Source organism: Desmodus rotundus, chromosome 2 (assembly GCF_022682495.2).
Source record: "Desmodus rotundus isolate HL8 chromosome 2, HLdesRot8A.1, whole genome shotgun sequence".
Lineage (NCBI taxonomy): Eukaryota > Metazoa > Chordata > Mammalia > Chiroptera > Phyllostomidae > Desmodus > Desmodus rotundus.
Genome location: NC_071388.1, coordinates 188,143,625 through 188,155,877, shown reverse-complemented (window position 1 = coordinate 188,155,877; position 12,253 = coordinate 188,143,625). Strand labels below are relative to the sequence as shown.

The window sequence follows — 12,253 nt, the reverse complement described above, 5'->3', positions numbered from 1 at the left end:
TGTTTCTTTCTTCCTTCTGTTCCAAACCATTGATTTGAGTCCCAATTTCCTTCCCTTCACTGTTGGTTCCCTGTACATTTTCCTTTATTTCACTTTTAATAGCCTTTACTGTTTCCTCCATTGTGTGACCATACTCAAGCATTTCTGTGAGCATCCTGATTAACAGTGTTTTGAACTGTGCATCTGATAGGTTGGCTATCTCTTCATTGCTTAGTTGTATTTTTTCTGGAACTTGGATCTGTTCTTTTCATTTGGGTCTTTCACTTGTCTCGGCTTGCCTCTTATGTAGGAAGGGGTGGAGCCTTAGGTATTTGCCAGGTCAGGGCAACCCACTTCGCTGTGTTGTGGCACTATATGTGAGGGAGGGGTCCATGAGGAAACAATGGCATTTGCTCCACTCTCTGCCAGTTTTCAGTCACTTCCTCTGCCACCCACAAGTCAATTGGGTCCTTTTGGTGCTGATTCCCAGGTGGGTGGGTTTGTGTATGTTCTAAGACCCTGTGGGTCTCTCCAATGAACTCTCCTGTGGGGCTAGAGTTTCTCCCACTGCTGCAACCCCCCCACCCAGGTGTTTTCAGTCAGAGGTTTTGAGGCTTTATATCCCTGCACTGGAACCCTGGGTTGCACGGTCTAACTCCCCAGTTGTTCCAGTTTATCTGCATGCCAATGTGGGACCGCCTGATCTGCCAGCCACAGTCTTAGCTGGGTCCTCCTGCGGCCACGTTGCTCACCCCAGTTCTCCAGCCAACGCCTTGCCGCCAGTCCTCTCTGCCCAGCTACGTGTCTCCGCCCCTCTACCAGTCTGGGTGAATGTTTCTTCTTTAACTCTTTGGTTGTCGGACTTCCATACAGTTCGATTTTCTGTCAGTTCTGGTTGTTTTTTGATGTGTTGTTGTCCTTCTTTTGGTTGTGCAAGGAGGCACAGTGTGCTACCTATGCCTCCATCTTGACCGGAAGTCTTCAAAATGCAATACATTTCTGTATATTGACTATGTATTCTGCAGATTTACTGAATTTATTCTAATAGTTTTTTGGTGGACTTGTTTTCTATATATAGTATTGTGTCATTTGCAAGTAAGGAGAGTTTCACTTCCTCCTTTCTGATTTGGATGCTGAGTGTCATGGCTAGGACTTCTGGTACTGTTGTTGAATAGAAGTGGTGATAGTGGGCACCTTTGTCTTGTTCCTACGCTTAGAGGAAAAGCTTTCAGCTTTTCACCATTGAGTGTGATATTAGCTGTGGGTTTGTTTTACATAGCCTTTATTATGTTGAGGTATGTTTATCTGTTGTTGAAAACAGTTGCTAATATTTTGTTGAGATTTTTTGCATATATCTTCATCAAGGATATTGGCATGTAATTTTCTTTTGTAATGTCTTTGGTTTTCAAATCATGTTAATGCTGGCTTCATATAATGAGTTTGAAAGCATCCATCATCTTCAGTTTCTGAATATTTTAAAAAGGATAGATATTCTTTAAATGTTTGCTAGAATTCACCTGTGAAGCTATCTGGCCCTGGACTTTTATTTGTTGGGAGTTTTAGATTATTGCCTCAATTTCATTGCTAATGATCAATCTATTTAGAGTTTCTATTTCTTCCTGGTTCAGTCTTACAAGGTTATATGCATTTAGAAATTTATCTCTTTCTTCTAAATTGTTGAATTTGTTGACATATAATTGCAGTATTCTGTAATGATTCTTTGCATTTCTGTGGTGTTGGTTGTTACTTTTCTTGCTCTTTTTCTTGATGAGTTTGGCTAAAGTGTTGTCTATTTTGTTTGTCTTTTCAAAGAATCAGCTTTTAGTTTCATTGATTTTTTTCTCATCTTTTAAAATTTCTGTTATATTTCCATTTTGATCTTTATTTTCATCTTTCTGTATTTTGGGGTTTGTTTATTATTCTTTTTCTATTTCCTTTAGGTGTAGAGTTAGATTATTTGGAATTGTTCTTGTTTCCTGAGGTAGGCCTCTGTAGCTATGAACTTCCATCTTAAAACTGCTTTGTCTGCGTTGAAAGAAAAGTAACCTTCTTAATCTGATTGTTTAAAGGTAGCTACAAAAGTGTACGTTAAGCATCACACTTAATGGTGACCACTGGAGGCTTTTCCTTTCAGGTTGGGAATGACACAGGATGCCCTCTGTTGTCGTTTTATAATCCACCTTTTACTGTAAGGATAACCCAGCACAGTTGGACAAACAATAAAAGATATATAATTTAGAAGGGAGGGATCAAAATGGTTATTTGTAGATTGTTTTTGTAGAAAATCCAAAAGAATAAACAGATGAATTATTTGGAATCATAATCAGTTTGTAAAATTATTTTTCAGAAAAAATAAAATTAATTTTTAAAGATAACATTTACAATATTAACAAAATTTATGAAGTACTTTGTAATATATTTAGCTAGAGTACTTTGTAATACATTTAGCTGTACAAGTTTATTACAGAAAAATTCATAAAACTTTATTGAGAGGTATTAACATCTAGATGAATGGTTATATATATTCATAAGTAGGAATACTACAATATAACAAGAAGTCAGTTCTTCTCATATTGACTCATAGCTTTCATACAATGCCTATTAAAATCTCAAAGGGTAATTTGTTTTATGTATTTGTGTAGTTTTGTTTTTTGGGGGTTTTTTTTTGCTTGTTTCAGAATGTGACAAATTCATTGAAAAATTTATATGGCAATGCAAAGGTTAAAAATAAATATACCAATATCAAAGAATACATTGGGAGGACTTGTTCTACCAGATATTAAAGCTATATAACTGTTAAGCTATATAAGTGTGGTATTGGTGTAGGGCTGGAGAAATAAACAATAAAACCTTAGAGAGTGCAGAGACAGAGCCAATGTATATGGACACTTGATTTAAGACAGGTGGTAGTCAGTCAGGTAGTGGCAGGTAGTAGTAGAGAGCAGTTAGGGAAGGGTAATCTTTTAAGTTACTGGTGATGGGGAAATTGGTGATTCTAATGGGAACAGTACAATTGAATCTCTATCCCTTATGACATACAATAATCATCCAGAGGTGGATTACAGAATTACATGTAAAAGGGAACATTAAAAAGCACTTTAGAAGAACTGCAGAATACATGATGATCTCTAAGTAGGAAAATATTCTAATGAACCACAAAGTTGTGAAATTAACCACCTTAAAATGCAGAATTTCTGTTCAAAAGACAGTGAGACACAAGTAGCTATGGGGGAGAAGTTATTTGCCACATATATAACCACCATAGAACTCAGAGTTAGAATATGAAGAATTACTAAAGTAGAAAAGTGCCAACCAATTAAAAATGAGCAAAAGACTTGAACATGACACTTAATAAAAGAGAGGCTCTGCCCACCCAACAAATTTAAAAAGGGTTGGTAATTTGGAATAAATTAGAGTAAAAGAACAAGCTATACTACTTTATACCCACTAGATTGGAAAATGATCAAAAATAAAATAATGCCAAGCATCGGTGTGGATGTAGAGCTCTGGTAACACAGTGCTGGCCGGAGAGGCACGGTACAGTGTGCTGGCAAATAGTTTGGTATTTCCTAGTCGAAGATAAACACACTTGTAACTTAAGCTTCTGCTTCTTGAATGCTGTCCTAGAGCAGTGTCATTTTGTGCACCAGCAGGACGGGTATTTTAGTGTCCAGGGAAGTGCTATGTATAGTCCCTTCGAACTGTAAACAGTCCAGGTTGAGCTATTCGTATAACTACAACTGTATGACTTGGTCTAATATATGGATATATGAAGTTCTCTATCACAGTGCGTACAGACACATGCAACAACATGGACGAATTCCACGTACAGGCATACCTTGTCTTATTGTGCTTCACTTTATTGCACTTCACAGGTGCTGCATTTTTTTACAAATTTAAGGTAAGACCCTCCAACAGCAAAAATAAATAAATAAATAAATAAATAAAGACTTGCTGAGGATTCAGATGATGGTTAGCATTTTTGGCGATAATTTTTAATTACGGTATATACATTGTTTTCTAAGACATAATGCTATGCTATTGCACACTTAGTAGACTACAGTATAGTATAAACATAACTTTTACGTGCACTGGGAAACCAACATACTTGTGTGACTCACTTATTATGATATTTGCTTTATTGCAGTGGTCTGGAACTGAACCCACAATATTTCCCAGGTATGCCTGTATATCCCTCCAAAATGAAAAACACGTTTATAAACAAGAACATACACACATGTTCATGGCAGCATTAGCCACAATAGCTAAAAGGTGGAGACAGTCCGAATGTCCATCAGTGGATGAGTGGATAAGCAGATTGTATATACATACCATGGAATATTATCCAGCCATAAAAGAGTGAAGCACCAACACATGCTGCAGCCTGGATGAACCTCAAAAACATTATGCTGACTGACAAATGTCAGACACAGGTCACATATTGTGTGATTCCGTTTATAAGAAATATTCAGAATAGATAACTCCATAATGAGAGACTGGTGGTTGTCAGGGGCTAGGGATGTGAGGTGATAGGGAGAAACTGCTTACTGGGTAAGGAGTTTTATTTGGAGTGATAAAAAATGTTGAACCCGAGATGGTGGTTGCACAACATTGTAAATGTACTAAGGGCCACTGAATTGTTAACTTCAAAATGGTTAGTTTTATGAAATGTAAATTTTACCTCAAATTATTTTAAATATGAATTTATATATGATATGAAATAATTAATTGCACCATTGCTTGTAAAAGCAAAAACTATAAATAACCCAAATGTTCATTAGCAAGAGACTGGCTAAATATATTGGAGTCTCCATACACCGGAATACTATAAAAAAGAACTAGGAAGCTCTGTACGGACTGATGTGAAAGGTCTCCAAGATGTACCGTTTACCAGGGAAAACAGGCAGGACATAGAACAGTTCACATGCTACTGTTTATGTTGAAATGTGGGAGCAGAGTACACATGTACTACCACGTAGTGGGAGTGCAGGGGCATTTGGTAATCTCTGTTTTAACTTTTCTGAGGAAACACTGAACTATTTTCCACACCAGCTCTGGTCCCATAATTTCTACATTTGTTATTCCTTAATAACACTTAATTACTTTTTAAAAAAATATAGACATCCTAGTGGGTGTGATGAGGTGCCTCACTGTGGTGTGGATTTGCGTTCCCTAATGACTGTCGATACTGAGCATATTTTCACGTGCTTGTTGGCCATTTGTGTATCTTGTTTGGAGAAATGTTTAAGTCCTTTGCTTATTTTTTAATTGAGCTGACTTTTTTATTGAGATGTATTCTTGATACTAGTCCCTTATCAGATATGTATTTTCTAAATATTTTCTGGCATTCTGCAGGCTCTGTTTTTATTTTTTCATAACATTTTTGATACACAAGTTTTTAATTTTGATGAAACCCAGTTATGTTTTTTTGTGCTTTGGTGTCATATCCAAGACTCTGTTGCTTAAGCTAGTATAACAAAGATTTAGTCTGTTTTCTACTAAGATATTTATGGCATTAAGCTCTTATATTTAAGTCATTGATCCATTTCGAGTTCATTTTTGTACATGGAGTTAGGTAGGAGTTCAACTTCATTCTTTTGCTTCCTAATTGTGAATATCCAGTTATCCTAGCACCATTTGTTGATGAGACTATTTTTCCCCTTTGAATGGTCCTGGCACCTCTATTGTAGATATTTATAAAAGGAAACATTCAAGCTAAGAACATCTGCTGATCAAAAGATACCACAACAAAAGTGAAAAGAAGCTCAGACAGGGAGCAATATATAGAACGTTCAAGAATGCATAAAGTGAACTTTTAAAATCAATAAGAAAAAGACATTCCAATAAAAAAATCATCAAAACATGTATTTCCCTAAAGAAGGAAAAGTGAATGGCCAATCATAGGCATGAAAAGGTGCTCAAAATAAACAGCAATGCAAATTTTAACCAGGAGATACCATCTGTATGCTCTGAGTGTGGCGAAAATCAGAAGTGTGACGACAACTGTGTGGGCATGGGTCTGAAGCAGTGAGCCTGCAGATCTGCTCTGAAGTGTCGGCTAGTTACAGCTACTTTTTAATACAGTGTACCACCTAGTCAAGTTGAGTATTATAACCTAATAATTCCATTTCTGTCACTGTACGCTAGAGACATTCTCATACCTATGTGTCAGGGCACAAACACGGGTGAACAAAAGTAGGTTTACAGTTGTATGAAAATAATATTTGTTTATTAATTACTGTATTATTTACTTGTATTTTCATACAAACTGTAAATGTACTTTTGCCCACTCTTGTATAATGATATTTACACTACCATTCTCCATAATAATAAAAAACTAAAAACAATTAAGATGTTTATAAACAGGAGAATGATGAATTACATGTAATTTTTAGTAAAGCAGGAAAATATACTTAACATTATTCTGTCTACATTTTTAAAGCATAGAGATTTAAGTAGTAAATATTTGGAAAAGCTATAAAGAAAATCAAGAAAAAGATAAAATTCAGGATAGAAGTTACTCCTGGGTGTTGAAAGACAAATATGATGAAGGAGGCACATTGTATTAGTTAAAATACAGGTTTAGCTGCAAATGACAGAAACCCCAAATAGTGACATGAACAGGAAGTGAATTTATTTGTCTTGTAGTAGATTGAAAATATTCTAGTCGTGACAGCTATGCTTTACACAGTTACCTAGGAGCCAGGCTCCTCCTGCCTGTTTGATGGTTTCCGCATTACCCTCACCCACGTGGTCACAGGGGCTCGCCACCACAGCTCTGTTACAGGTAGCAAGGTGGAAGAATGAAGGAATAGGTGACTTTCTTAAGGTCACTTCCTGGACATTGCACACATGACTTCTCTTCACGATGTTCTGGCTAGAACTTAGTCATTTTTAAAGGCAAGAATGCTTAACAAATGAGCGCGGCCAAAAATCAGGACTTTGAACAGGGAGACAGCCCAGACTTCAGGAGGAAAGTAGCAGTCTAGTAGCAATCTCTTTTACAGGCTTGTGTGGGCGGTGTAAGGGGAAAAAGACATCAAGGGTATTGGTAATGTTGTTCTGTTTCTTAGAGTAGGACGGTGAGTATAGGTATTTTTTAAATGTTATTTTAAAAAGTGTAAATTATATATTCTTTTGTAGATATGAAATGTTTCATTATTAAAATTAAAAAATGAATATTTTTCAGGATTTGACTTGAACTTTATGCACCATATGGTATTGTTGATCACATCCTCTAGACATTTGCATTTTTATTGGCAAGAATCTCCTGGTTTTTCTCTTATTTCTCCATCCATTCCTTTTCAGCCTCCTGGGCTTCACTTTCTCTGCAGGGAAAAAAAAAGGCCTTTTCCTAGATGCCCCTCACTTGTCTCCATAATTATTTAGGATAGTTTCAAATTGGCTAATGGGTTTCCCGGATTTGGAAAAATTTCAAGAGAAAACTAATTATATGGTAAATATTCAGATTTTATTAACTTTTATTCATAATGCTCTAGCCATATATGGAAAAAGCGAGGTTCACACATTTTTCTCTTTGTAATTTCAAATAAGTGTTCCTTATACCTTTCTGAATCACATCAAAAAAGAGCAAATAAGTCTATAATGAGTCAAAAATACCAATGCGTCTTGTAATGTTCCTCTATATTTATACATATAATTAAAATAAATCTTGGAAATGACTTAACATTCTTATAATCGTGTATCCACATGTTGTATCTTTTTATAAAAACTCACCTATTTACCAGATCACCCAGAATAATGACTGTATTTCCTAGCCTTCCTCGTAACTAGGTGTGACCATCTGACCTAAGTTTTGGCCAATGATATGTAAACAGAAGTCATTATGTGATAAATTTTAGCATCTATTAACAGGGGCTTTTTTCCTCCAATGAAACAGTCTCAGGCATACATGCACTTGAAGTTTTATTCACTTAAGTTTTAAAAAAATAAATAAGATAAAATCCAGTTGGACAGCATTCATACTTTTTTGATTTAGTAACATGGTTTTCTTGAGATTCCTGGACTCAAATCTTTATCTTAAAAACCTCAAACTCATGTACCATATTGCATGTTTCATGCATATCTTTTTATTTTTACTTTAAATTTTACTTAAGTAAACACGTAAAATACTCATAGTACTTCACTGTTATTCCATTTAGATATTGTCTGTCGGTGGAATTTAAGGCAGAAATTTAAGTTTCGCTCATTGGTTGTGAGAGGTTGCCAGGAGGAAAAGAGTACACACAGTTCTTACCATAGCCCTTGCTCACCATCTCCTAGAGTTCTCACTAATCTGGAGTGTAGCCACTTTCTTCCTGCCCAAAGTTCCTCAAACTCCTTTCTCTTTATTGTGATTTTATAAGACGGAAGAAAGACCCATTTTCATAGACATTGCTCTTCATTTTGAAAAACTGAAAAGGAATAGTCAAAACTCATCACATTCATGGACTTAAGTAACTTCTCTGACCCTGTCATTTTAAAGGTCTTTCTCCAAGGTGCTTAAGCCAGGACTTCTTTCTCTGTTATTCAGATACTGTGCTATAACTGTTACATTCTCTCTGATTCAGTTTTCAAGGAAAGAAAAAATGAAGTCTTTAAGTGATACTTTTTTTCTTGCAGACTTTGCCTTCAAAAGAAGCAGTGTTTTTAAGTACTACACAAATGCCTTGTCTGCAGTCAGCTTCAACTTGGAGTACCTGCGAACACAACTCAAAGTCTCAGATGTTCAGAGGACATGTGCCACAGCTGGATGCTTCTTTCCACTCTGTTCTATCATTGCCGTCAGGTACGCCTCCTTATAAAAACTGTCTAAGTGACTGAATATTCTCTAAGGTGAAATCTAACCCTATAAATAAGTACAAGGAATCTAATAACATTTTAGTTACCAATTATTCTGGATATTGTAACTAAACAGTTTTCAGAGAGGAATTAAGTCACAACCCTGAGAGTATCTGTAATCTACAAGTGAGTAAATGAGACATATACGTTCCCACATCCCGAAGTGGTTTTAAGGTTCCAGTTACTGGTTCCTGTTGGAACCTTTCCAGTCTTACCAAAAACTACAGTACATACTGAGCTTTAAAAAAAGGAAAGAAAGAAGGAAAGAAACAAACAAACATTCTACATTCTGGTTATCTCAGGTTCTTCTCTTTATAGGAATATGTCTCAAATGGGCTTTTGTTTCCTTTCAGCCTTTGGTTCTAACCATCCAGGGACTACTGCTCTTTGTAAAGCACTATTTTTTGTACCTATCCCTGCTCTGAATCTTACTTTGGTTTTTACCAGAATTAAAATGGTTTCTTAAGTATATCATACTTTTGAAGTGAGTTCCTGGCAGGAACTATTTGATTCCATCTTTGAGGAAACCTTAATAATAGAAAGAAACTAATACATATATATAACAATAATGCAGCTAGCATCACTGGGCCATATAAAAGCATGTTACAGTTTCTTATTTAGTTCTTACAACAGTTCTATGATGATAGGCACTGTTGTCCTCTATCTTACATACGAGAATGATGGAGATGTTAAATCACTCATCTGGGATGACACAACTAGTGATAAAGGCAGGATTTGGTCTGAGATTGTCCTTCTCCAGAGCCACACTCTTACCTTCTACTCTTTGTTGCCTGTTTCTTATTAGTAAATTTGTTCTAGTGATAGAACCCTGAGAGCTAGTAAAAATATTCTTTATCTTAATCCTCTTATGCCCCCCATAATAAGTTAAGGTTATCTTCCTCACCTACTAATTAGGATTCTTATTATGTTCATTTAGTGAAAATCTGAATGCCTACTGTATACTAGGTACTAAGTAGGAGCTAGGAGTATAAATACAAATAAATCCCTCAAGGTACCTGCATTCTAGTTTAAGACAACAGAAGTGTAAAGTAATACACGTAATAAAGTGTGATGAAATATTTTGATAAAAGCCCACCAGCCACAGCGTGGGCCACGATGATGAAGGTATTTGGATGGAACAAGGACCTTCCCTAGTTGTATCACGGTTTCTCACAACTCATGAAGAACAGTGGTGGAATAATAGATGAGGGTCTCTTTATAAAAGCAAGTGCTGTTTCTCTGGAGAAACAACTTATGTTTTGGTAATTGGAAATATCAGAATCCTGAAATGTTTAAGCAGCCTCCAGGATGATACTCATGAACCCGGGTTTTTTCCATATTTTTTCACACTTTAGTATGGATCTGCCATCAAAATACATTATTATACATTATTTGAGGGGGAGATGCTTCTTTGTTGAAAATTCAGACCCTTCCTAGGTCTATCCTGCTGTGTTCATAGTTTTCTTAAAAAAATAAATACCTTCTCTCAGTAACATCATGTTCAGTATATCAATTGCTTTATAAAATATTTATGTTTCTTAGGGAAAAGGTTAGGTTTCTCTTAATAAATGCTTCTTAAGATAAATTTGTTTTTGCATTCTTGACTTAAAAAATAATCTTTGATGAATGTGAAGTGCGTCTTACTACTTAGCTTCTCTTTTGGGTGTGAGAATATAGAATATAAACAGTGAATTGAATGTCTCTCTTTAAGGAAAGCTAGTGTGTCAATAGGCTTTAATACTTGTAAAAGATCCATTTTGTGATTCATAATACTGATAACCTAAGAGAATGTAAAATTTGACATTTTCATAAAAAGTGGCATCTGAAAAGTTTTTTCTTCAAGTAATTAAAGCCATGTATTTTATCTCTTGGGAACCTCATTTCCAATGCAAAGGTTATGGCGATGGGATAGAATAATCTTAAAAAGTCAGCCAGGTTTGGCTGTTACATTTTATTAAAGACATTTTGGGCACATTTGTTTTCATTTGTGAATATTTACAATTTTGTTCATCTGTGTACTATTTTAGTTGTTCATCATGTTTATTTATTTAGAACATTCAATCAGTAATTCCAAAATACTGCTACCTGTATGTTTGAAAGAATATTCTGCCACTTCTGAAAGTTGTGGCTTTTTAAGCTTTTGCTTATTTTTTAAGCTTATGAGGTATGTGCTACTTATGGAAAGAAAGCAATCTTAATGAATCTATGAAGAGTAATGTTCACTGAAAATACGTTTTTTTGATTTATTTTTCCAGATGTGCCTCTCCATTTTCACTTTGAAACATTGTTAAAAAAGACTGAAATAAAAGGAGATCTTGCTGAAAATAAATTTGTAGGAGACTGTATCCTATCTCCGTCCCCTGGTATGTCATTTACAAATCTTGTACTTTATATATATACCTTTTATATTTTTTATATACTTACTACTTTTGCTTTTGAAGGAAATAAAATTTATCAAAGGAATAAATGTACATCTTTAATTTTTAATACTCACTTTTCACACACACACACACACACACACACACAGAAAATACACAGGAGTAATCCTAACCAGAAATGTGTGATACTTACTGAATGAAAATTATGAAATATTCCTGATAAATATAAAAAGAAATTTAAATAAATATGGATAAACAGATTAATAAGGGTATCAATTGTCCCTGTTGGTTTAAATATTTAATGCAATGTAATCTGGAGTTCTAATAGAATTTGGTTAACTTAACAAAATAACTGTAAAGCCCATTGGGAAAAATAAATGAGAAGATATAAAAGGAATTGCTGGAGAAAGTATTGAGAGAATGCACAGCCACTTCTGGAAGCATGACAAAAGCCTGTAGTAATTAGCTTAGATTCTATGTACTTAACACTTAGGAAAGTAGGTCCATGAAGTAGACTAGGAGCCTTATACTTTATTATATAAGTAAAATCAGTGAGAAAATGGAGAACTATTCAGTAAAGAATATTGTTAGTCTTTGGGGGAAAGTTCGTTTGCACAGTCATTTCATACCATATATCAGAATTAATTCTAACTGGTTCAAGAATTTCAAATAAAAAACTAAAATTATAAAATAAAACCTGAAAAATTACAATGAAATGTTTATGAGTACTCCGAATGGGGATGGGAACATTATCTATGCTGGGAAGCTATCAGAAAAAAGTATCAACATATTTTTACCATCTGCAAAGCTAAAACTTCAGTATTAAAAGTGTCATAAAAATGTTTTACTTTTAAGATAAATTATTTCCAGAAGAAATAATCTACTCAAAAACAAGAAACAACTAAATGCCTCTTAGAATTAGAATTCTGAAAATAGATTTCAAAATAAATTTATTTATAAATACCAGTAATAACAAGTTAGAATATGTAAAGGAGTGTTATCCTGGACACATTAAAAATATAACATACCTAGGAATAAACCTAACCGGGACTTAT

At 34.8% G+C, this 12,253-nt stretch overlaps 1 protein-coding gene across 6 annotated transcripts in view; it reads left to right on the top strand.

Annotated features, from left to right (window-relative positions):
• KANSL1L (KAT8 regulatory NSL complex subunit 1 like) overlaps positions 1–12,253 on the top strand; it is a 113,979-nt gene that overhangs the window by 83,614 nt on the left and 18,112 nt on the right. For all 6 annotated transcript variants that reach the window (XM_024563832.3, XM_024563833.3, XM_053919031.2 and 3 more), the window contains exons 7-8: positions 8,602–8,767; positions 11,076–11,183. In XM_024563832.3, the coding sequence (XP_024419600.3) occupies positions 8,602–8,767; positions 11,076–11,183 (274 nt within the window). The remainder of the gene's footprint in view (positions 1–8,601; positions 8,768–11,075; positions 11,184–12,253) is intronic.